Raw genomic sequence first — 26644 nt, 5'->3', positions numbered from 1 at the left:
CTGATCCTGGAGACTCTGGATTGAGTCCCACATCAGGCTCCCTGCATGGAGCCTGCTTCTCTCTCTGCCTGTGCCTGTGCCTCTCTCTCTCTCTCTCTCTCTCTGTCATGAATAAATAAATGAAATCTTTAAAACAGAGAGAGAGAGAGAAAGAAGAAAGAAAGAAAGAAAGAAAGAAAGAAAGAAAGAAAGAAAAAAGAAAGAAAGAAAGAAAGAAAAAAGAAAGAAGAAAGAAAGAAAGAAGAAAGAAAGAAAGAAGAAAGAAGAAAGAAGAAAGAAAGAAAGAAAGAAAGAAAGAAAGAAAGAAAGAAAGAAAGAAAGAAAGAAAGAAAGAAAGAAAAAAGACACTTGGCTACACTTCTCTATGGGATGACACTGCTGACCATCCAGTATTCACAGCAGATGGTATAAATGAGCCATTTTTAGCACAAAGTATGTGGATGAGCCCTGGACAGAACACAGGCAAGGCCCACAACCCTTTTGTTTGACACTGAATAGCTCCTGACATCTGCGCATTTTGGGCATGAAGAAAGTGTGCTGGAAACTTATCTTCATCAAAGAAGTTATGCAGATGGCAAATGAGCACAATGAAAAAAATGTTCATCGCTATTAGTCATTACAGGAATGCCAATTTCAGCCAGGATGGTACATCTTCACACACCTATTATTTGGGTAAAATAAAATAGTGGAAACACCTAGTAAGGAGACACTGGACCACTCAGCCTCTGCTGATGGGAATGGAAAGTAGTACAGCTCTTCTGGAATATCGTTCAGTAGTTTCTTTTTCTAACAGATATAGGTAATAGCTCGTGTGGTTTTTATTTGCATTTCCCAGTAATTAATGATGATGAGCATCTTTTCATGTACCTATTGGCCATATGTGTGTCTTCTTTAGGAAAACTCTATTTACATATTCTGACCATTTTAAAATATTTTTTTGCTATTGAATTGTATGAATTCTTTGTATGTTTTGGATATTAAACCCTTATCAGATGCATGGTTTGCAAATATTTTCTTCCATTAGGTAGGTTCCCTTTTCATTTTGTTAATGGGTTTCTTTGCTGTGCAGAGTTTTTTCATTTGGTGTAGTCTCACTTGTTTTTTATTTTTGCTGCTTTTACTTTTGGTGTCAGAATCAAAAAATCATCACTGACCCCTATGTTAAGGAGCTTACTACTTTCTTTTCTTCTAAAAGTTTATGCTTTCGGGTCTCATATTTGCGTCTTTAATCCAGTTGAGTCCATTTTTTTAATAAAAAAGTGGTTCTGTTTCATTCTTTTGCATATGGCAGTTCAGTTTCCCCAATACTGCTTATGAAGAGATTGTTCTCTTTGTTCCTGAGTCATAGTCAGCGGGTTCCTGACTTCATTGCATATTCCTACCTTCTTTGTTTTAAATTAATTGACCATATATGTGTGAGGTTACTTCTGGGCTTTCTATTCTGTTCCATCAGTCTGTATGTCTATTTTCATGCCAACAAAAGGGACATGGAATTTCTCTGTATTACTTCTTACAACTCCATGTGACTATAATTATCTCAAATTAAAAAGTTTAATAAAAGAAAAAGCTTATCTTTATGTGGGGAAGCTAATGAGTGCTGCTGTGTTGAACAAAGGCTATTTCTTTGCTACCAGCATCCATTGCCTCTTGTCTTGGTAGAAGAAATGTGATTTATTTTTTCTTTTCTTTTTTTCTGATTTATTTTTGAGAACTTCTTTCTTCCTCATTGTATGCAATCTTGGTTGGGGTATAATCAAGGTGGCATACCTTTCTCTAGACATGGGGTGGGATATTTACAGGTGTCATTTTCCAGATTTTGAATCTTGAGCAGAGTGATTCAAGAATGGAAGAAATAGTGTGAATCATCATGGAAGAAATAGTGTGAATCATCTATTCATTCTAATAGCTGAGCCCTGACAACATTGCTGAATATTTTCTGCTGGTTAGAATCCAATCTTGCACTGAATTCTGGTTGTGTCAATCCTGACATCTGTTTCTCTGGCTTGATGTCAACTCTGTGAACATCCCAATGTCTTTTCCCAAATCCCTTTTATTTATTTATTTTTTATTATTTATTTATGATAGTCATACAGAGAGAGAGAGAGGCAGAGACACAGGCAGAGGGAGAAGCAGGCTCCATGCACCGGGAGCCCGACGTGGGATTCGATCCCGGGTCTCCAGGATCGCGCCCTGGGCCAAAGGCAGGCGCCAAACCACTGCGCCACCCAGGGATCCCCCCCAAATCCCTTTTAAAGAAACTAATTCAACTGGTCCAGTTTACCTGTCATTTGCTCTTCAAAAAGATCACATAACAACTTGAGCTGCTAATTACTCAGCTTTCACATTGAGTCAGCTTTTTTATTCTTGGCACACACTTAATTAGCATATCCCAACTCCAAATTTAGATCATTGGGAAAGGCAGAAAGTGTTCAGAGACTTTCTCACATAGAAGTTACTGTGAACACAAATGCAGTGACATATTTAAAACTATTTAATAATACCTAGTATATAGTAAGTCTTGACAAATGTTATCAAAGTGGTGATGATGATGATTTTTCAAATTGTAGAATATCTAAATAAAAAATTGCAAGTAACTTTCTCTTGTTGCTACTAAAGTGAAACCAAGTGATGTGGTCTTTTTTTTAAATTTTAAAACATTTTTTATTTAAATTCAATTTGCCAACATGTAACCCAGTGTTCATCCATTCAAGTGCCCTCCTCAGTGCCGTCACCCAATCACCCCATCCCCCTACCCTCCTCCCCTTCCACACCCTTTGTTCATTTCCCAGTTAGGAGTCTCTCATGGTTTGTCTCCCTCTCTAATTTTTCCCCACTCAGTTTACCTTATAATCCTTATAAGGATTTCCTTTCCCTTATAATCCCTTTCACTATTTCTTATATGCCTGATATGATTATTTTAATAAGTAAATGGTATACTTATAATTTTCTGGTCATTTGAATGAGGATAATAATAATTAATAAAAAACCAGTTGCTATCACTTTACACCAATCAAAATACTACATTTCCTGCCTATATCTTATGGAGGTTGGGGGGAGTTGCCTTCTAGAGTAAAATCACCAGTGCTCACAGTGAATATCTTTTTCACTTCCTGTTAAATTGTCTGGAAGTGATTTTTTTCTATTAATAGATCATTCTGATGCTATTAGAAAGATGTAAAAAATTTGGAATTTATAATGGATGTGGTATAAAATAATACTGTAAATATTTAAAGGAATCATAATCTCTAATAATTTGGAGTAGTGAACCAGATAACTGACCTCAATAAATGATTGACTGAAGTAATAGATTTTTTAAAGAAAAATTTTTTAAATTTAAAAATCTTCCCAAGATGCATAAACATATTGTAAATCCTTGAAAGCAAGCACTATTGCAGAGGTTTTATTTTCTATGGAATGACCTGGAGCATATAGCTTAGGAGAGATGAGGTCCCTCACAGGAGAGCAGAGAAACTGGTTTTCCAAACGGAAAAGTCAAATACAAAAGAAAAAGCAGCTTTTCCCCTGAAGGAAAGTGGGTTCCTGCATCTCGCCCTCTTCTCCTTCCCAGCAGGTGCAGACAGCTTAGCCTCCTGAGACATACCCTAATGCTCTGCTTTAGAAACTCAGACTAAGGATCTGGGGGAAATTTTTATTGAGTTACAAATAAAATGTGAAATCAGTAACTAATGGTTCTCCATGGCTTTAATGACAGAATGGTATTTAAATCCCGCGTCAGCTGAGTGCTTTAGAGTAATCTACAGAAGAAGAAAGTAAGGCTCCGATGGGTGATGGGCGACTGGGTTTCCTAGCAGCTCATCCTTTGGCTCCTTGGGATGAAGCCAGGCTGCAGGTGCTGCTGACCCAGAGAAGGGGAGGTGAGGCTTTCCCTTCGCAGCTGCTCTTCAGAGGGAGCCCCGCTGTCACCTCTTCTTTCCACCACATCAACAAACACAGGTAGTAGTCTTACATGGGGCACGGCTCTAGGGCCAATAGAAAGATTCTTGACTACTTTCCACAGAAGCTTTGATTGTTTGTTTTTCAGAAAGAAAGTCAGGAAATCTGCTCGATATCCTGACACAGATAACCACTTTTTAACAATGTAACTTTTTTTTCAGCTTCATCTTCACAATTTTATGCTAACAGTTTTTATTGAATTGGTATTATTTGTGTAGAGTAAAACTAACAGAGTTAAGTGTATAGGTTAAGTTTTGATAGATGTATACATCCATGGACCTATCTTCCACATCAAGATATAAAAAAAATCCCCATCCTTCTAGAAAGTTCTCTTGTGCCCCCTTTCCAGTCAATACTTCCCCTACAAATAACCACTGTTCTAACACTTATCACTATAGTTTAATTTTGCCTATTTTTTTTAAAAGATTTTATTTATTTATTCATGATAGACAGAGAGAGAGAGAGAGAGAAGCAGAGACACAAGCAGAGGGAGAAGCAGGCTCCATGCAGGGAGCCCGACCCGGGACTTCATCTCTGGTCTCCAGGACCACACCCCGGGCCAAAGGCCACCAGGGCTGCCCTAATTTTGCCTGTTTGAACTCCATATAAGAGACTTATGTTTTTTTTCATGTTCTTTCTTTTGTTTGATACAGTATTTTTAAGATTCTTCCTTGGTTTCGTATGTAGAGATAGATTGTTCTATTCAATTTTTAAATATAAACATACTACAGTGTGTTTATCCATTCTCCTGTGGACAGACACCTCTCCATCTGTTTCTAATTGGGAGTTACTATGAGTAAAGCCGCTATGAGGCTGATACAGGAGACCCCACTTACCTGGCAGTGCACGGGAAGTGGTGCCATATGATGTCACCCAAAGGAACCTAATGCCTGGGGGCTACAAGATCTCCCTGGAAAGCCAGGGACACATCTGTCCCAATGCAGTTGATCAAGGCTTGCTCTTCTAGCTGCCCAGTGTGGGGCAGCAGATATGCACTCTTCCCAACACCCTAACAGGATAGTGCAGCCTCAGAAAGAGAAGACATGGGCATCCAGGCAGCCCCTAACGCTGGAGTGACCTTGTCTGTCCCTGTGATTTCCCATAATCCTTTGGTTCCTCAGCCCCATAGACCTATACAGGGTTCCCTTTTCACCAAGGATTTGGAAGTGGTCATTGTGGAAAACATCCCACCCTGTGGAGGGTTCCTGAATGTTTATGGAAGGTAATTAGGCAGAATAAGATGAAGGTGACAGTCCCTTCTCCGCCCCTTGGTACATCCTAGTGCATAGGACTATAAGGGGCCTTGGTTGCAGGTCCAAGCAAATCCAAGCTTTGTTCATGCAGGGTCTCTGGTCCTGGGGCTGGAGTACAGGTTCAGGGACCAGAAACAGGGCAGGGGCTGTACCTCTGCTGCCAGGAATTCCCCAGCACCCCATCCTCAGACCGACACCAAGGAGCAGGGGTAGAAGCAGATGCTCAGTCTTCTCCTCCCCCCACCCCAAGATCCCACCTTCCCACTGCGCACTGTGAGAAACAGGCCAGCATGTGTGGAAAGCTGGCAGGTGGAAAGGAGGAAGCACCTGCAGGGAGCAGAGGAAGAAAGAATGGCAGCACTAATGGCCATTGCTTGCTCCAAGTGGGCCCTTTCGTGGAAAAGACACTCAAGCACCTTTAGAAAAAATACAGTCAACCTCTGTATATTATTCCCTGACTTTTAAAAAAAAGTCTTTCTATAAATGTATAATGAAAAGATCAGGGGCACCTGGATGGCTCAGTCAGTTAAGGATCTCACTCTTGATTTCAGCTCAAGTCATGATCTCAGGGTCATGGGATCAAGCCCCACATCAGGCTATGCTCTGGGCATGGAGCCTGCCAAAGATTCTCTTTCTCTTTCCCTCTGCCCACTATCCCCTCCCCTGCCCCTCACTCTCGAAGTCTCTTTTTCTCTCAAAAAAAAAAAAAAATCAGTGACTGATAGAAAATGGGCAAAGGACATAAACAGTATAGCTTAAAAGAAATACCAATAGCCAATATGAAATTATAATAAAAAGCACTAATAGTCAAAAATATGAATCTCAAAAACATTGTGCTAAATGAAAGAAGGCAGGTTCAACAGAATGCAGATGGTATGAGTCCACTTATATGAAGTTCTTCTGAGAGAAGGTAGATCTGCAGTTGCCAGGAGCCAGGCTTCTAGTTTGTGGCCTGGCAACAAGGGGCAGGAGGGAACTTTGTGGAGTGATGTGATGGTTATACCACTAGATGCATTTGTCAAAACTCATCACTTTACATTAAAATTGGTAAATTTGGGCAGCCCGGGTGGCACAGTGTTTTAGCGCCACCTTCGGCCTGGGGTGTGATCCTGGGGTCCTGGGATCGAGTCCCACGTTGGGCTCCCTGCTGGAGCCTGCTTCTCCCCCTGCCTGTGTCTCTGCCTCTCTCTCTCTCTCTCTGTGTGTCTCTCATGAATAAATAAATAAAAAATCTTAAAAAAAAAATTAAAAAAAATAAAATTGGTAAATTTTATTACTTATAATACCTCAATAAAGCTGACATTGAAAAAGAAAAAATATTTAATTTAAGGAAACTCATCATTTTAGACATTTTAACCCTGAAAAGATTGGATTCCGTTTAGTCCAAGTCCTTCCTGTTATTATACTCTGTGGTTTATAAATGCTGATATGGAGGCCCAGAGAAAGAAAACAGGACTAATGATCACACAGCCTGATGGTGGTCTAGCCGCATTTCAGTCCCCAGACCTTGTGTCCTATTAGGCTTTCTCTTCTGCCATCCTTCCTCCACATGTAAACCTGTGAACACGTCATGTCTCACATTGTCACCAGAACAAATCACAGATGCCATAAAGTATCTGGCAGATATACAGTCCTTAATGTGTGTGACACAGCCCCATGTAGTAGATGAGGAAGATAGTATTATTTCCATTTTTCTATTGGAAGAGTAGAAACACAGAGAACTCAACTTACATGTCTGAGGGCACACAAGTTACTCACACTTGGGTTTTCAATTGTACAATGGATGAGTAATTCTTACGTCATATGGCTGTTGTGAGGAGTGAATTGAATTAAGTCAACCCAAATTCTCAATACACCGTAAATGCTGTTTACATCAGCTATTTATGCTAATGAATATGATAATGGTGAACATGATGGGGAACATAACAATACTTGGATTTTATAATAATAAAGTTGAAATTAGAACATTTTCCAAAGATATGCAAATAAGCTGGCTTACAAGTTGTGAGGAAATGGACATTCTCAGTTACTACAGCTGGGAGTGCACATTGGAATAAATGCTTTCAGCAAGTAGTTCCACTGTAGAATACATTTTCAATGATATTTGCATACATCCGCAAAGATACACACGCAAAGATGTTCACTGCAGTGTTGCAGAGGATAAATAAACAAAGGTGATCTAAATGTCCATCAGGAGGTGAAAAGGAGCCTGGCGTAAAGGAATGTTCTCTGTATTGATGAGAAAAGATGTCCATGCTATAGCACTGGACCTAAAGTAGGAGAGTTTGTATAATTGATGTCATTTATGATCCTAGACATTTTGCTGTCTCATTTATAGGTGGATGGGAGATGGATTCTGTTCACATGAATATTTTACCCCCTGAGAAAAAAAACTTGAAGGTGGGGATGACGTTTGATTAAAACTTCAAAGTCTGTACCAAATGCCACTGCCTATTCTCTCAGGTTGAATATCAGCCCTTGCTTTCTCTGTGAACACAGAGGGACTTGCAAAGGTTAATAGTGAGATCACCACAGGGACTCACTGGGCATGCAGCATCAGGGTCAAGGAGTCACCTTACTTGAAAATTGAGAGCAGACAATAGGTCACAATCAAGTGAGCTAGGCTGAGCCAGGTGACAGAGAGTGGATCCGTAATAGAGACACTAGTAGTTTTGGTCAGAATGCCTTTTATTTCCTGTTGTTCAGGATTTCTCTTTCCTGATGAAATCTGGAGGAGGGGAGGCTGCTGTAGTTTCTCAGTCTCCCTCTATCCCAGAGATGGAGTGGCTACATGGAAACCTCACTATCCGGAGAACCACAAAATGAGAAACTGCCAAAGGTTTTAGGTTAATGCTGAAGAAAGAGAGCTATGTGTTTTCTAAAAGGAATATTTGCCTATGGCTCCATTGAATGTAAGCTCCCCCAGTGCAGGGAGTGTGTCAGTGTTCATCCATCTTTGATTTCCTCAGCACAGGACCTGACATAAGAGGGACTCAGTGAGGGCTCATAGAATGAATGAATAGCAAAACATTATTTCCTAGTGGTGACAAGTGCACAAAATATGAGCATACTTCATGCCACTGAACTGTATACTTAAAGTGGATAAATGATAAATTACATATTATATGTACTGTAACCATAATTTAAAAAAAGAACGCCAGCAAGAGAACCAAAATTCAATGGACAGAGTGGGAGAAATATTTGCAAATCATATATCTCCTAAATATATAATATCCAGAATATATAAAGTACTCTTACAAGTCAAAATAAAACAACAAAAACACGTCCCAATTTAAAAATGGGTAAACAAGAGGCACTTGGGTGGCTCAATGGTTGAGCATCTGCCTTTGGCTCAGGTCGTGATCCAGGGTCCTGGGATCAAGTCCCACATCAGGCTCCCTGCAGGGAGCCTGCTTCTCCCTCTGCCTAAATCTCTGCCTTTCTCTCTGTGTCTCCTATAAATAAATTTTAAAAAATCTTTAACAAAAAAAATGAGTAAATGAGGAGCTCCTCAATGGCTTAGTTAAATGTCCGACTCTTGATTTTGGCTCAGGTCATGATCTCAGGGTCATGAGATAGAGCCCTGCATCAGGCTCTGTGCTAGGTATGGTGCCTGCCTAAGGTTCTCTCTCTCCCTCTGTTCCTACTTTTAAAAAGTGGGTAAACAATTTGAATAGACACTTTTCCAAAGAGTATATATACACATAGACAATAAGCACATGAAAAGATATTAAACATCATAATTCATTAGGGACATGCAAAACCATAATGAGATATCATTTCTACTTACTAGCATGAGTATCATTAAGAAATGGACAATAAGATATATTAGTGAAGATGTGGAGAAATTGGAACCCTCATATATTACTGGTGGGAATGTTAAATGATGTAGCCACTGTGAAAAACAATCTGGTACTTCCTCAAAAATTATGCAAACCAGTTCTTATGGATATATCTAAGAGGAATGAAAATGTACATTCATGCAAAAACTTGTACACAAATGTTCATAGCAGCATTGCTCAAAATGTCAAAAAAGTGAAAGAAACACAAGTGTCCATCAACTGATGAATGAATTAAAAAATAAGGTCTATTTATTTATACATTGAAATATTACTCAGCCATGAAGAGGTATCAAGTAATAATACATGTCATATTATGAATGAACCTTGAAGACATAATGCTAAAGGAAAGAAGCCGGGTACAAAAGGTCACATATTTCATGATTCATATTAAATGTCCATATTAGACACAGAGACAGAAAGTAGATTGTGGGAATGGGGGTAGAAGGGAATTGGGACAAACTAGAAGAAATAAGTATGAGGATTTAGGGAGGGTGATGGAAATGCTCTTCACTTAGATAGTGATCACAAATGCATAACATAGTGAATGTACTAAAAACCACTGAAACCATCTCTTACAATGGTAGATTTTAGATCATGTGAAGTATATTTCAATAAAAACACTGCCATGTGTAAAAAGAAATGTGTAAAAAGAAATGAGGCATAGGTAAATATCAGTCCATCTGCATCATGATGGTACATAGTTGAGACAGAGACCTTTGTGCTGTGAAGAGGGTCAGCTTGCACATACATTTGCCAGGGCATTGTTCCACAGGAAAGGTCATTCCATCTGAGAATACCTAGCACTCCTAGAACCTAGAGCATCATAGGAAGGATTCTTGTGATGATGATGATTGATGATGACGGTGCTGATGGTGACTATGATGAGGATACCAACAGCTGGATACTGCTTAGGAGGCAGGCACTGTTCTGAGCATATTTTAGCTGATTTGTCATTCACTCTTCACAACAACCCTATGACAGTGATTCTCAAACTCAAACTCAAACTCAAATGAGCATCCTGAATCACTTGGGTGCTTGTGAAAACTGATCATTGACTTCCATCATCAGAGTTTCTGATGCAGTGGGTCTGGCAAGGGGTTTGAGAATTTGCTTTTTTAACAAGTTACCAAGTGACTGGCCAAGGAGATGAGTGCTGTTGTGCACCTCATTTTACAGGTCACAGCAGGGGGTGTACAAAATCAAGGGTGGTGCAGGATCGCTCTAGAGTGAAGAAAGAACTTAAATGTGCTTTAGGCCAGCAGAGCTCAGAAAAGCTGAGGACATTGCCTTCTTCCCTCAGCCCCAGCCCCCATCACTCACTTGGCAAACTGGACTCTGGATGCCAGAGGGCAGCAGGAGTGGAAAATGAGCACAGAGGCTACAGTGAGATAAAACACCAAACTCCCCAAAGCCAGGCTCTCCACTTGGAGTTCAATGCTGGCTTACCTGGCATCAGGCTGAAAGGAGAAGACAGAGGAGCCATGCCGCCACCCTCAGCTGGGCCTCCATATTTTCCTGCCCCACGAACTTCCAGAAGGGTGGTTTGATATTTCTTGGTCTAATTTTAGATTTGAGGCACATTTGGTATAAAAAGAGGTCATACAGTCTCCAGTGTATTTGTATCACATTCCAAGAAACAAGGAAGGCCATTCTTTGGGGCAGCATCTGCCACCCAGTCCCCTGCCTGACTATTGGCTGGGGCGCAGGTGTCCTTACATAGCAGGTCTCTCCTCCCACATGATCTTATGGAGTGTGCTACAAGGACAGCTATAAAACCCATGTATCAGCATATGTACTTAGAGATCTTGAATGATTGTGTTGAATTCTACAGTACATTAGAAAATTTCTTTGCTCCCCAGATAGGGTGGGGCCTGAGCTTCTCCAATGGTGCATCCTCTGCTCAGGCTAGCTGGCTCCCACTGCCCTGTCTGCCACTGTCAAGTGTAGTTTGAGGAGCTGAATGTTCAGAATCACTGGCAGAAGCTGTATTTGGAAATTTGCAATCCTCATAGAGTGGCCAAGTTTCCAGAAAATAGAAATTGAAACAGATGCAGAGATGTAAGCCTATATGATCATAGTGGTGTTAAATTGCAAGATGCTAAACATGGTTGCATTCATGACAGGTTATCTGACATAGAAGAGGCGCAGAGGGGACCCCTGGGTGGCGCAGTGGTTTAGCGCCTGCCTTTGGCCCAGGGCGCGATCCTCGAGACCCGGGGTGGAATCCCACGTCGGGCTCCCGGTGCATGGAGCCTGCTTCTTCCTCTGCCTATGTCTCTGCCTCTCTCTCTCTCTCTGTGACTATCATAAAAAAAAAAAAAAAAAAAAAAGAGGCGCAGAGGAGTTACATCTGAACACAGGGTCCACTTCCTAATACAAGTTGCCACTTCTGGTTCATGTTTTGGCAGCAAAAGACCAAAGCAGTTGTCACACTAAACAGTTGTGGAGAAGGAATTGGTGCAAGGCACACAGTGCTGGCTAACAAAAAAACACAGAGATGCTTGTAAGGAAACAGGAGTCAGTGTGAATTTCTTGTCAGAAGGTGTGAAGTCTATTACATGGTACATCTACCGCAATTGGGAAACATCAATAGCAGGAAAGCAGAACAACATCTCGCTGTCACTATACTACTGGCCAGATTCTGGAGTCTCTCTGCTACCAGTTTCATCTCTCACTTTCTTATTTAAAGTGAGAGAATCTGGCTCCTTGAATTCAAACATGGGCCTGCAGTGATCCACTACCATGCAGGCACTGGGTGCTCAGGCAGGTTTTCTCAAGCAGACATGTGTTGTGTTCTTTTTAAAATTTTAATATTTTACTTACTTATTGATTGATTTTTATTTTAGAAACAGAGAATGAGCAAGCAGGGGGAGAAGCAGAATAAGAGGGACAAGCAGACTCCCTGCTGAGTGCAGAGTCTGACAAGGGGCTCAATCTCATGACCCTGAGATCATGACCCTGAGATCATGACCTAAGCCAAAATCCAGAGTTGGCCACTTTAACCAACAAAGCCACCCAGGTGCCCCTACACCTATCATGTTCTGATTGAAAAAAGAGATGATGTTAACATGAAACAGCTGTTATTGAATTTGAGACAATATCAAATGGGATTTCTTCAGACACCACATTAACTCAAAGTTGCATATGTGACTATCATAGAAGGAGCAAAATTTATAAAGGGAGATTCAAATATACAGAAATATACAGAAAGAACTTTCTAAGGAAGATGTATGTCCTGTTTTTCATCATTCACCAACCAAAATAATGGCTGAAAAATACAATGAGAATAGAACAGGCCTAGAAGAAGAAAAACTGACAGTTGGCAGTTATGCAGGACTATCCTCTAAAATGCAGGATACTGTGGCAGGGAACAGCCAGTGGAAGTGTTTCTACCCAAACGTTTTTGAGAGAACAGAAAAGCTAACACGGCTCAGAAGGTGCAACAAATGAAACAGAGGCTAAATGAGACTGAATGAGAAAGAAAAGGTTTTCCCAATTTTTAAAAAGAAAAATAAAGACACAAAAATGTTCCCTAAAAATGTCTTTGAAGGGAAATTTTCCCTTGGACATCATCAGACCAGACTGACACCTAACTGTTCAAGACTGCAGAATATTCTGCAGCTATAAATTTTGAACCATTGATGTGCAAAGCAAGACCGGAATGCAGCCTACTCCAGAAATTAAAGTGAGGTCTGATAAACCTGTAGATCACCTCACTTTTGTCTGTTTTCAAAGCCAACTTTCCATCCAGGGAAGGAAGAACACCACCAGTATAAGACTTTGCAGAACTTCTGAGTTGATGTATTGTCAAGTTGTTAAATGCACGTGTGAAATGTAAAAGAAAATATGAAAAGATGAAGATGTATGTATGAAGAAAGATGTAAAAGAAATGTTAGGAGAGATTACTTTGTACTGTCCCATTATTCCTACTGTATTTTTATACTTTTTGGCAGCATTAACTATTTTTATTAAATAGAAAAAAATTTAAGCCTCCAGCCTATGGGTCTCTTGTAGACAGCATATGGTTAGGTCTCACTTTTCTTTTCCAGGCCAATACCCTGTGTTTTTTGACTGGAGCATTTAGTCCATTCACCTTCAGAGTAACTTACTAGAGCAGTAAACAAAACAAAATACTCTTAGATTGCCCCATGCAATTTCAATGCATAACAGGATCATTAACTTCTTTGCCTTTTGTCATTTACTAATCACCAGCATGATACAAAACATAAAGACTTTCTCCTTAATAGGAACTTGCTTATCAGAGATGGCCATTGAAATCCTATCACCTTTTATATATATACATACATATACATATAATAACTATTAAAAGATGTGAATTTAGTGCCCTTGTATTACCCGTACAGCCCCTGTTTCTGCAGATTCTCTGTTTCTTTGGGCTCTGTCTTCAATTACAGGGTCCCCCTTAATATTTCCTGCAGGTCTGGCTTGGTGGTCACATATTCTTTCAGTCTCTGTCTTGGAAGCTCTTTATCTCTCCTTCTATTCTGAATGAGAGCCTTGCTGGATAAAGTATTCTTGGCTGCATGTTCTTCTCATTTAGGACCCTGAATATATCCTGCCAGCCCTTTCTGGCCTGCCAGGTCTCTGTGGAGAGGTCTGCTGTTCATCTCATATTTCTCCCACTGGATGTTAGGAATCCCTTGTCTCAAGCTGCTTTCAGGATTTTCTCTTCATCTCTGAAATGTGCAAGCTTTGCTAGTCTAAGTTGGGGTGCCAATCCGTTTTTCTTGACTGGGGGAGGGGTCCTCTCTATCTCTTGAATAGGAATACCTGTTTCTTTCCCCAGATTATGGAAGTTCTTGGCTATGATTTTCTTAAAGATAGTTCCTCTCTCTCTTTTTCACTACGCCCTAAGGAAGGAATTCCAATAATTCAGATGTTATTTGTTTTCAAACTATCACTTATTTCTCAGAGCCTCTTCTCGTGGGCTCTGAGTTGTTTTTCTCTCTTTTCTTCAGCTTCCTTCCTTTCCATCAACTTGTCTTCTATGTCTCTTATTCTCTCTTCTGCCTCATTTACCCTAGCTGATAGAGTATCCAGTTTAGACTGCATCTCAGTTAGAGTACTTTTCATTTCGGCCTGATGAAGTCTCATTTCCACACTAAGAGATTCTCTAGAGTCTTTGATGCTTTTTTCAAGCCCAACTAGTCACTTTATCATTGTCATCCTGAACTCCATCTCTGACATTTTACTTTAATCCATATCCATTTGATCTGTGGCAGAGCATTACCTCCAGTTCCTACTTTTGTGGAGAATTCCTCCTTTGAGTCATTTTGTCCAGTGTAATATGAATGAGCAGAGTCAAAAATACCAACCATGACCTAAGCAAAATATGTACAGTACTTCCAGCTCGTCTTCTGGGGGTGGGGGTGCTGCTCTCTTGATTCTCAGGTGTCTGTGCCTGGGTGGAGTTGCACCACCCCTGCCAGGTGGCCAGGCTCACTGTAAGCTGTTGCTGTATGAGGTTTTTGTTTTTCCCTAAAGGCTTTCTGCACCTCTTGCAAAAAGTGGTCCCTTTTCTATTTGGAGACTTCCAGCCATTCTTTTGTAACCATGTAAGACCATCAGCCTCAAGTGTGTTTGAGGAAGAAGAGCTTCTGTTTCCTCAAAGGCCTTAAAATGAAATTTTTAATGAATTGACTTTTAAACAATCATATGAGGTTGCCAGGACCTTTCAATAGGGAAAGAATGGTCTTTTCAACAAATAATGCTGAAGATATTGAATATCCACATACAAAACAGTAAAGCTGGGCCCCGACTTTACACCATCTGCAGAAATTGACACAAAATGGACCAATGACCCAAATGTTAGAAGGAAAACTATAAAACTTAAGATTAAAACATGAAAGATGAGCCTCATGATATTGGATTTAATTAATTTAATTTAATTAATTTTTTGGATATCACTCAAACACAGGCAATCAAAGAAAAAATAAAGAAACTGGACTTCATTAAAATAAAAAATGTATATGCATCAAAAGATACCACCAATTTGATGAAAAGGGAATTTGCAGAATTTGAGAATACCTTTGAAAATTATAGCAGATTGGAGTCCTGCACAATGCTGATAGAAGAGTAAAATCGGGGGATCCCTGGGTGGCGCAGCGGTTTAGCGCCTGCCTTTGGCCCAGGGCACGATCCTGGAGACCTGGGATCGAATCCCACGTCGGGCTCCCGGTGCATGGAGCCTGCTTCTCCCTCTGCCTATGTCTCTCTCTCTCACTGTGTGCCTATCATAAAAAAAAAAAAAAAAAAAAAAAAGTTGTAAAAAAAAAAAAAGAAGAGTAAAATCGTGTAGCCAATGTGGAAAACAGCAAAAATTTAGACATAGAGTTATCATATCCAGGAAACCTACTTCTGGGTTTATATCCCCAAAGAATTCAAAACAGGAACTCAAATGTTCGTGCAATAACATTGACAGCATGTTATTTAAAATAGTCAGATGTGGAAATAACCACTGTGTCCCTCCAGTGATGAGTGAAGAAACTACACAGAGCACATTCCTAGACTGGGATATTTACTCGTCTCTAAAATCAAAGAAATTCTGACACATGCTAGGACATGGATGAACCCCGAGGATACTGTGTAAAGTGAAATATCCAGGCACAAAAGGACAAATATTACATGATTCCACTTATGTGTGAGATACCTACAAATTCAGAGAGATGGAAAATGGAATGGGGTAGACACCAGAGCTGGCGAATGGGGAGTTACTGTTTGGTTGGCATGGTTTCGGTTTGGGAATACAAAAAAGTTCTAAAGATGGATAGTAGGGATGGTTGCACGGCAACGTGTATGTGATGCCACTGACTGTACACTTGAAAATGATTGAAATGTATATTTCAATGTTATGAATATATTACCCCAGTAAAAAATATATATTTCATTATGCTTCTAGGTTTATTAATTTAATTTTAAGTACAAGTTTTAAAAATCTACATAAACTATGGTTCCATTTTATCAGGAGAATTCAAAATATGCATAGAGAAAAATATGATATGGGAAGGGACATGAGGTCATGATGATTCTGTTTCTTAGGGGTATTTTCTTAGGGGTATTTTTTTTCTCTTTTCTTTCTCTCTCTTTCTTTCTTTCTTCTTCTTTCTTCTTTCTTTTTCTTCTTTCTCCTTCCTTCCTTCCTTCCTTCCTTCCTTCCTTCCTTCCTTCTCTTTTTTTATTTTCAGGAGAAGAGCAGAGGGAGAGGGAAAGGGAGAGAATCCCAAGCAGGTTCCACGCCCAGTGAGGGAGCCTCAGGAGGGCCTCCATCTCACAACCTAGAGATCATGACCTGAGCAAAAATCGAGAGTCAGTCGCTTAACCAACTGAGCTACCCAGGTGCCCTTTAAGGGTATTTTCTACAATATGTCTTCTAAGTAATAGAAAAGGACAAACGTATATTTTGATTTTGTTCCTTAAAGTCTCAATTATATAAATTAATTCTTAATGTATATAGTTTCTCTTCATTTAAAACATTTTCATACACTGTCATTAAATCCTGACATTAATTGTAAAGTAAAGTAAAAATCATTGATGTCAAAGTCATTAAACCAAATTTCTTAAATTAAATCTTTAAAAAAAAGTACTTTGGATACTGAGGAACATAATGCGGAGTGGGGAGGAAAAAGCACTTTCTACATTGTGCCTTTCCTTCTTTTACTAAGCCAGGATTTTCTGTAAGGAACTCGTTTCTGTCGGCTTTGAGAAAAGCCCGAGAGGGAAGAATCTGTGATGGCGGGGAGACGGGAGAGGAGAATTACAAAAGGCCCTGCTTTCCTTGGACACCCATTCCGTGTGACCACTTTCTTTCCAAGGATTTAGGTCTTGCCCATCAAGTCCCTGATTTTGGAGTTTGCCAGTCCTCTCCAGATTCTTCCATAACCCAGAGGCACCCCATCCTGAAACCGTGGTGACACATCTGCCTGTGGACTCTGTGTTCTCCATCCATCCCACCTTTGCCTAGAAACAACAGGAACCACTAGACTAGATTATCTTGTCCTCGATCCTCCAGGAGATGTTCACCCCAAACTCTAGGAATAAAGGACACGTGAGGTGACACTAAAAACCCACATGGCCCTCCCCTTCAAGCTTCTTCTCAGGAGATTCCATGAATTTGGGGTATCTAGTAGGTGCAGGTCCCCAGGGAGATGCCAGGCCCTGCACCCCACCCCCTCAGTGCTGTTCCTGGTCCCCCAGTCCGACTTCCCCAGCCCTAGTGAGATAGGCCCTACCAAGCTACCCTTGGTGGGATCAAAGTCTTGGGCTGAACTCCCAAGATACTGTGCACAGCAGTCTGAGTGAGCCTGTCATGGGCAGGGACAAGGAGTCCTCTCTGGTGGATGTTCAGAGACTGTGGCAGATCCACGTTCCAAAGATGGCCACAGCCATGTCTTCCATCCCACATGCTCCTCTGCTCAGTGACCTTGCCTCTCCCCATCACCAGCTGGAGTCTCAGCTACTCCCTGAATCCCACACCAGCATCTAGGACGGCCCTGCCAGGGAACCCAGGAGCACGTCAGCCCAGTGGAACCTGCAGATGATTCCAGCTCCCAGGAGGGACTCCCAGGGAGAACCATCCCCCCTGAGCCCAGGCAGGAAATGGGAGAGATGCTTTTGTCAAGCTGCTAGGACTCCACGAGTGGGTTTTACAGTGAGAGATAACCAGAACAGTCTGTCCACTGCTTCCCCAGGGGCACGACTGTGTCCTAAAATCCCATGCAGGCACTAGCCTCCTTGCCCCCACGTGACCTCACTCACTTCCCACCTTCTCTAGACTCACTTTCCCTTTTCTCCGGGGTTCTGACCCTGAGTCTCTGCTCAGACACTCCTCTTTTCTCCTGTCTCCCCGAGCAGCTCCTCTGGGTTCATATCAGACTTCTCTTCCTCCAGCTGTTCTCGGCACCCTCCTCCCTACCCAGCACCAGCTCCTTCTGGGGGTTGGGGATGTGTCTTCCAGGGGTCATGGCTGGACCACAGTGGGTGTCACATCAACTCCTGTTGTTCCAATACAGTTTCCAGCTGGCGGAAGGGATCATGCTCAGGAGCCTCCCCCCTCCCCATCTCCTATGACCTGGTAGTATGGTCTGGAAACCCACATAACTTTACTCCAAACACCATTATTTGCCACATTAGGTCAAACAGTTGGAGATGTAAGCACCTAGGAGTGGAGGTCACGTTGAAGGGATACGTGACCCAGGACAGGGGGACATGGCCGGAGGTGCAGGGGGCTTGTGGGCTGACACCTGCTCTCCTGCTCCTCTGCTATTAACTACATACTGCTGCCTTCTCCTTATGCTTCTTGGGTGGAACCATGAGATGCTTAAACACTCAGAGAGCAAATGGAACCATGTGCTTCTTTAGCCTGCAGATGTTGACGGTCTGTCTTCTTTTAATAAATTCTGAGGTTAGATAGCAGGTTGTGAATTAGGCCTCAGAGGATCCCTTTGGCTGCCCTCACCTGCCTCCCACTTCTGAGGTCCCAGCTCTAGTTCTGAGGCCTGGGCCCATGTCTGGGGGCTTACCGTCATCCATGGTGGACCCAACACACACATTCCTGGTAATCCCCCATGTCTGGTCCTTCCTCACCTGCAAAGTAGTCATGTGGTCCTCACTAGCAGGTGGGTAAGATACACTCGAAACTGGCTCTGTGACATCCATCCTGTAACTCAGCTGAGCTGTAGCCTTCTGAGGTCAAATGACCATGACCTCCAACACACTTATCTACTTTGAAAACCCTATGTGTATGTTTACTTTTCTAAAACGTGAAGGTTTTTTTCTTATTAAAATAGTGTACCTTTGTCCTTACAGATTTTTGGTCACATTTTGCTGCATTCAAGGGTTGGATCAGACATGGCCAAACCCCAGCTGACATGAGATGTGCATATTCACCACTGCAAGAGCCACAGGCCACCCAAGATTCGCCTAGTGGACCATTGGCACATTCAGTTATGTCTCTAGAGCCTAATCACATTTTGACTCTATAAAAAGTTAACATATCAACATTTATCTCACTTGTACTTTGAGGTTGGTTTATTTTTAAAAAGAAAACTTTTTACTTCTTTTAAAAAAAATAAAATTTAAAAGTTACTAAACAAGTCAGTCCTACAAAGGTATTTACAGCAGTAATGAGCACAGTGGTAACATTCCCAGTGTAAAATGTCACACAATCAGATCACTTGGATCTTCAATGATTCAAGTTTTTTATCCCACACAATAAGATTTGGTCAGATTTAAAATAAAAGTCATTTCCTGGATATTCTGTCCCCAGTCAAGGTCTTCTTCATGCCATCATCTCACACCACAGGATAGCTAGCCCTGGTGGCGATTCCACAGTGGTTGTCCCGATCCTTGGCCAACAGCATATAGCCCTGCATGCCCCAGTTTGTGCCCCAGCTGAAAGAAGACAGAGTTTTCCATTTATTACAGAGGAACACACACATTTATCTTTATGAACAATCATACCTGATACTTAGCAGTGCAGCAGAGGCCAGGACAGATTCAGGAAGAGTCAGGAGAGGCCATTCCTGTTCATGGTTGGGTTCTAACCCAGCACAGAATTCTATCCCCAAGCCTTTCGCAAAAGTGCAAAATAAGAGCTAGGGAAAGGAAACTCTTGGGGTTGGATCATTTTCCAGAAATAAGAAAATTTTCAAGTTGAGAAATGCAATGGTAGCAAAAGTATAGCAGGGTCCCAGCAAGCTTGAGACAGTATCTTACTGTTCTCATTAAATGTGTGTGTATGTCTCTGCTCCCCTTAAGTAGGGTAAACACTTTTGAGATCTCAGAAGTGTATTCAAGGGTTTGAGAATCTGCCTCCAAACACTAATTCTAAAAAGGATTCCCTTTTTCAATTTAAAAGATAAATATTTTTTGCTCTTTATACCTGTTCTTGACAATCCAGTATTTTTTGTTATCCGATTCTGCTCCTTCAAAACCATAACCAACTACCAGAACACCGTGATTCAGGAGTTTATTGCTGCACTTTGGATCATAATAAATGCCTGGAAAAGTAAAATTCAATGCTTAGGGGGAACATCCAAGTGACATGATAACATGTGACAGTAACCTAGTAACCACAGTAATAGGAGGCATCTCAAAATTCAGTCATGATATAAGCCCAGGTAAGACTTAGATATCAGATCTTTTTGTTTAGCTAGGCTAGAGTTTTAGGATGTCATCTAATATTCGCAGAAATACACATTGTCACAATCTCTTTTGTAAAGAACAGAGAAGAAGCATAAAAGACTAGTTGTTGAACCTTTGTCATTTTACCATACAATGTTAGTCTAAGGAAGTGGCAGCAAACACAAAATTACTTGAGCCAAGGGGTTCTTTCTAGGGTCAATTTCAGTAGTAAAATTCATTGGAAATTTTCAAGGTCTAACCATTGGAAAAAAGTAAAGTAAGTTATATCAAATTATGTAGATATTTAAATATATTTGCAATGTGCTTAAAGGCATGAAGTATGGATCAAGTCATGTCAATGGTAACAACGGCCCCAAGGATCATAGGTATAGAATACATACCTTCCTGAGTATGCCAAGTATCAGGAATACCAAAGAATCAATCTTGCTATATGTCATGCTGGCTCCTCATTTTTTCTGCCTGATTTTCTATGTAGACAAATGCTTACCTTTTTTATAGAACTGGAAGGATAGTGGGCTTGAATCCACAGCAGCTGAGACAGGCCCCACAGTTGCCACTGTGGTCATAAGGCCATCCTCCTCATTTAAGATGGGCCAGAAGGCAGTCACATTGGCAGCAGATTTCTCAGGCCTGTATTTGCAGGGTTCATTCTTTCAAAGATAAAGGGGAAGGACTTGAATACTACCATCCACCTCCTGGGGAACACGAGCTCAAGACAACTAACGGCTGATAGATTTCCAAGTAGTTTGTTATAAAACATCTCAGGACGCAAAATGTGATTGATTGTTTTGAAGTTGAAAAATTAGCAGATATCTATTCAATGAGACACTCTTTGGGTCTAATTGTTCATAGATTTTTTCACTCTGGAGATCTGTGCTGTATATGAGATGGTATTCGTGTTGCTGTGCAACAAAAAATTGGGAAAAGCTATATGGTAACCATCAAAACAGAGAACTGTTGTGCCAAGCTAGTAAGTTTTAATGACAGCTCTGAATGTTTGCAGATATAGAATCTACAATCTAAAATGAAAATTCTAAATACAGTCTCTGTTGTTACTGAATATGCTCGACTTTGATAAAAGATAAGGAACTCCATTTACCCTTGCAAGATATGGATAGGATTCCTCTGAGTCCAGGCCTCCGTTGTCCTTAACATACTGGAAGGCATATTCCATCAGGCCACCACTGCAGCCCATATTGCCTTGAGGCCAAGAACAGTCCACCAGGTTCTGCTCACTCAGTGACACAAGTTTGCCAGTTTTTCGGAACATCTGTCCTTCAAGGGCACCAGTTGCACTAAAAGCCCAACAACTAAGACACTGACCCTGTAAACAAAATTAAAAAGCTCCTAGTCCACAAAATAAATAGCAAGATTTTGACAATAGCTGTTAGATCTGAAAACTCTTTTAAGACATAGTAAACTCCGAATGATTCCTCAACTTCCATAGCAAGGACACTAGTTCCTTTACTCTTGGAGAGTGACCTGCTATACAGCCCCACCTGATCCTTCACAGGAGTGACGTAGCCTTGTTCTCTCCAGTCCACAGATGAGGGGACCTCAGCAAAGAGAGGTGCTCGGAACATTTTTCCTTTCTTGTGCTTCTGGATTTTAAATTCATTCAGCACCTGTTTGAATTCTTCATTGGTCTTCAAGGAAAAGGAAACAGAATGTTGACAAACATGAGATTTTTTGAAAGAATACTTAGAGGAAGCACAAAATGTTCAGCAATCCATGCCACACTCACCATGTCACCAAAGGCATTCATTGCCAGAGTGAAGCTGTGTTCCCCTTGGCTGTATTCCTGATTGTGCTGTTCAATCATTTCCATGTTCCTCTCCCATACTGTTCTCCTCCATCCTTCTTCATCCTGCAGAAAAACATATAACCCATCATCCTTATTTCTCTCTTTTTTTTTTCATCATCCTTATTTCTATTTAAAAGCACTCAGCTGCACCAAGTGGATGTGCTGACAGAGAGGAGGAGAAACCATGTCCAGCGCTGGCCTGGTGCTTCTGGAAGCTGTGCTCCAGGAGCCACACAGCAGGACATGTGCCTACCTCGTGCACAGACCCAGGGCCCTGCTTACTGCCTTGGTAAGAGCGGCCTCAGGAAGCTACTCTCTGCTGCGAACTCCCCGCAGCATAGACCGTTCTCTGGGGGTCTCCCTGGACAGCTCGGATGTTACCAACCTTGTCATATAGTTTCCCGTGTGCCTCCTTCCACTGGGACCAGTGTGCATCTAAGCTGTGATCCCGTTGTGGAGCAGCTGAGGCTATTCCCAGGTAGAGGGCAGCCAGGAAGAGAGAAGGATGCATGTTCCAAAATCTAGGGATGGAAAAGAAATGAATTTCTGATTATATCAAACCATCTAAAAAGCCATCCTTCCTTCTGATGTTAGAACCACTATAATAGAGCAAAAAGATTGCATCTATCCTCCCAAGTGTTTCCATGGGGCTGTGGAGGAAGGCTGAGGGTGTGGGAGGTGCAGGGGGCCTGCTGCCCTGAGACCTGCCCCACGACTGTCTGTGGCTTCCAGGGCATGTAGATGGCAGTGCAGGGAGTGACAGGCCCTGACTCCTGGTGTGTGGGGGTCAAGCTGCCATGTCTAGAGGGGCCAAGCTTTGGGAGAGTGCTTCCTGGGAGCTCCAAACCCCTGGTCCTTAAGACTGGTTTCCTCCATGGTTTCAGGGGTGCCCTCTCTCGCTTCAGGCCTGGTCTGGGAATCTCACCTGTTGTTCAGAGCAGTTGTTTAGGCTGTCACAGATGCAGGTCAGGGGGTGTGCAGGAGGCCTGGTGGTGGGTGGGAGGCTGCCCATTTAAGCCTAGGATTTGGCCCTGCCAGCCCTGCCCCTGACACTTGCCTGTTCAACAATTGGCTGAGCTAGCCTATGGGCGGCGCCTCCATGCCCTGGAGCTCTGGAACTCCGGGGCATGAGAAGGCTGGGTCCCTAATTGTCCCAGATGGAGCTCCTGCCTGCCTTGGTGGACCCAGGAAAGACAAGCAAGAGGACTGGGGAAAGCCCTGTGGGGTGGGGGTGGAGTCAGACCCTATCTCCCTGGGGACCCGGGTCAACTGATTACCAGGAATTTATGAGTTGGCAGGTGGCTCACGAAAGGAAGCTCAAGGGGGCCCCAAGTGGGTTTCCAGCATCACCCTGCATGTCCTTTAGTCCCAGAGTCTTTGGTTAAAATCTCCCAGAGAGCTGAGAACAGGATAGTCTAGTCTAGTGGTTCCTGTTTATTCCAAGCAGAGGTGGGGCAGGTGGAGGACCCAGAGCCCACAGGCAGGTGTGTTATCACTGTTTCACGATGGGGTGCCTCCGGGTTATGAAGAATCTGCAGAGGACCGGTAATTCCCCAAACAGGGGATGCTCTGGGCCAGGCTCAAGTCCTTCCAAGGAACGGGACTGATGGGAGCGGTGCCCAGGGAAGATGTGGTGTTTCCTAATGCTCCTGTCCCACCCCCACCAGGCAGGGATTCTTCTTGTCTCTCACACCTTTCTCAAAACTGACAGAAACGTGTTATTTACAGAAAAATCTGGCTTAATAAAAGGAGAAAAGGTGAAAGGTAGAAACTGCTTTTTCCTCCCCACTCTGCTCTGCATTATGGATTATTATGGTCCTCAGTGTCCAACATATACTTTTCTTGAGATTTAATTTTAAGTTTCAGAAAGACGGCTATTTTAACAAACAACAACAGCTACTAAAGTGTTTGTGAGGAGACCATGAATTTCCCCCCTGATGACCAGTTTTGCTCTCCTTAGGAATACAACTCCACATGTCTGGACAGTGGTTCATGGCCTCCCTCTCCAGACCTACACCCCAGAGACACCCCAGGGTCCTCCTCGCACCTCGTCTGCAGCACTTCTCCGTTCGGGGAGGGAAGTGGTCGAAGGGATGTCGTACAGGGCTGGGAGTCCAGGCTGGGCCAGCACAGCCATTCTGCAGCTCCCTGGCCTTGGGCCCCCAGCAGGCTCCCCAGCACCCCAGCCTCAGTTTCCTCATGAAGGCCACGGGCCCTGTGATTCGCTCTTTCTCAGAGGATTCTTGTGAGACTAAATGAGCTGCACAGGTTGGGCATTAGCATAGAGTAGGGCTCATCTCATCCTGCTTTCTCATGAGATCAAAGAGAATATCTTTCCAAAAGCCTTGCTTAATTCAGAAAATATTTATTCAAGAGGGATCCCTGGGTGGCTCAGCGGTTTAGCGCCAGGGCGTGATCCTGGAGACCGAGGATCTAGTCCCGCTTCGGGCTCCCTGCGAGGAGCCTGCTTCTCCCTCTGCCTGTGTCTCTGCCTCTCTCTCTCTCTCTCCCCTCTTTCTCTCTCTCTCTCTCTCTGTCTCTCATGAATAAATAAATAAAACCTTAAAATAAAAAAAAAACAGAAAATATTTATTCAAGAATTTGCTACATAGGCCATCCCTACTCATTTCTTTCCTTCTCGTGAACCGAGTTACCAGATAGTGAAATGAACCATAAGGTCCAGTGGTAAGTAACCGTATCTGTTAAAAAGCCAAGCTACATCTAGTTCTCATTCTTAAATTATGCTCCCAAACTGATAAATTCAGCACATATCCTAGGAATGTGGCCACAGAACCTAAAATACGATCTATTGTCTCACATTTGTCACCTTATGCTAGAGATATATTAATTTTAAATTACAGCTAGCTTATTTTGCCTGTGGGAATTTAGGTGGTCATTTGAGGGTGCTAAGGTAGCTGATATTTCTCTAAAAGCCACTGAGATTACAGTGAAATGACATTTCATACCCAGCAGCGGATCAAATCAACAAGGTGCAATACTGAGCACGCGTGAGGATGTAGGGTCACAGGAACTCTCATACAGTACTAGTGGCAGTACAGACAGTAAACCCCTCTGGGCAGGGCCTCACCAGTTTCTTAAGGCAGTAACTATACACCTGACACTAACTCACCAATTCTAGATATCTACTCAAGTGAGAATGTTCACAGCAGCTTTACCAATAATAACTTCCAACTAGAAAACCACAGGAGAATGAATAAACACACTGTAGTACATTCATACTCGACAATGAAAAAAGAACAAACTATCTCTATGTGCACAAACAGAGATGATGCTTAAAAATACTATGTCAGGGCTGCTTGGGTGGCTCAGTTGGTTAAGCGCTCAACTCTTGATTTTTGGCTCAGGTCAGGATCGCGGGGTTGTGCAATCGAACCCCGCATTGGGCTCCACACTGGGCATGGAGCCTGCTCTCTTCCTCTCCCTCTAACCCCCTGACCAAAAATTAAAAACACTATGTCAAGCAAAAGAAGGTACATATTAAAAAGTACATATAGTTGTATTATATGAAAGTCAAAAGGCAAAACTAATCTGTGGTGATAGATATCAGAACAGCGGTCTTGCAAGGGAATTACTGACTGGAAAGGGGCACTTATTAGAATGTTGGGAAATTCTATATCTTGGTCTGGGAGGTAGTTTCATGGATGCCTATATTTGTCAAAACTTACCCACCTACATACTTAAGACCTAATTTTATTCTATGTAAAATTCTACCTTAATAGAAACTTTGGTAGGATAGAATTGGAGATACAGGCAAAAAAAAAAAAAAAAAAAAAAGTTGCATTGTAAAAAAATTGGAAATCTATATCAGAATATTGAGTACACTCCTGTCTTTTCTCTGAAAAAACAAATCTGTGGAAAGTAGTCAAGAATCTTTCTATTGGCCCTAGAGCCGTGCCCCATGTAAGACTACTACCTGTGTTTGTTGATGTGGTGGAAAGAAGAGGTGACAGCGGGGCTCCCTCTGAAGAGCAGCTGCGAAGGGAAAGCCTCACCTCCCCTTCTCTGGGTCAGCAGCACCTGCAGCCTGGCTTCATCCCAAGGAGCCAACGGATGAGCTGCTAGGAAACCCAGTCGCCCATCACCCATCGGAGCCTTACTTTCTTCTTCTGTAGATTACTCTAAAGCACTCAGCTGACGCGGGATTTAAATACCATTCTGTCATTAAAGCCACGGAGAACCATTAGTTACTGATTTCACATTTTATTTGTAACCCAATAAAAATTTCCCCCAGATCCTTAGTCTGCATTTCTAAAGCAGAGCATTAGGGTATGTCTCAGGAGGCTAAGCTGTCTGCACCTGCTGGGAAGGAGAAGAGGGCGAGATGCAGGAACCCACTTTCCTTCAGGGGAAAAGCTGCTTTTTCTTTTGTATTTGACTTTTCTGTTTGGAAAACCAGTTTCTCTGCTCTCCTGTGAGGGACCTCATCTCTCCTAAGCTATATGCTCCAGGTCATTCCATAGAAAATAAAACCTCTGCAATAGTGCTTGCTTTCAAGGATTTACAATATGTTTATGCATCTCGGCGAAATCTTTCTTTTAAAAATTTACTACTGTAGTCAACCATTTATTAGGATAGTCATCTGGTTCAGTACTCCAAATTATGGAGAC

General features: G+C 42.1%; 1 protein-coding gene and 1 pseudogene across 1 annotated transcript; one reads left to right on the top strand and one right to left on the bottom strand.

The window, feature by feature from the left end:
* Positions 1 to 3781: 3781 nt before the first annotated feature.
* On the top strand, positions 3782 to 12552 carry LOC112908719 (tyrosine-protein phosphatase non-receptor type 2-like; annotated as a pseudogene).
* Positions 12553 to 19359: 6807 nt separating this feature from the next.
* Positions 19360 to 22527, bottom strand: LOC112908732 (procathepsin L-like). Its single transcript, XM_072737068.1, has 7 exons — positions 22402 to 22527; positions 21957 to 22079; positions 21712 to 21858; positions 21312 to 21536; positions 20700 to 20862; positions 19950 to 20067; positions 19360 to 19459 (listed from the first exon to the last, which is right to left on the bottom strand). The coding sequence occupies exons 1-7, from the start codon at positions 22525 to 22527 to the stop codon at positions 19360 to 19362; spliced, it is 1002 nt and encodes a 333-aa protein (XP_072593169.1).
* Between the last annotated feature and the right edge of the window lie 4117 nt (positions 22528 to 26644).

Source organism: Vulpes vulpes, chromosome 1, assembly GCF_048418805.1.
Source record: "Vulpes vulpes isolate BD-2025 chromosome 1, VulVul3, whole genome shotgun sequence".
NCBI lineage: Eukaryota > Metazoa > Chordata > Mammalia > Carnivora > Canidae > Vulpes > Vulpes vulpes.
This window is presented reverse-complemented; position numbering and strand designations above follow the sequence as displayed.

What these genes read in the sequence shown, in the direction of transcription:
- LOC112908732 (XM_072737068.1), bottom strand. Translation starts at nt 22,527, where the DNA reads ATGCATCCTTCTCTCTTCCTGGCTGCCCTCTACCTGGGAATAGCCTCA. An exon ending in TCACTCCTGTGAAGGATCAG is followed by an intron (nt 21,537 to 21,711) that starts GTGGGGCTGTAT and finishes TTTTGTTTACAG; the next exon opens with GGTCAGTGTCTTAGTTGTTG. An exon ending in CCTATCCATATCTTGCAAGG is followed by an intron (nt 20,863 to 21,311) that starts GTAAATGGAGTT and finishes TATCTTTGAAAG; the next exon opens with AATGAACCCTGCAAATACAG.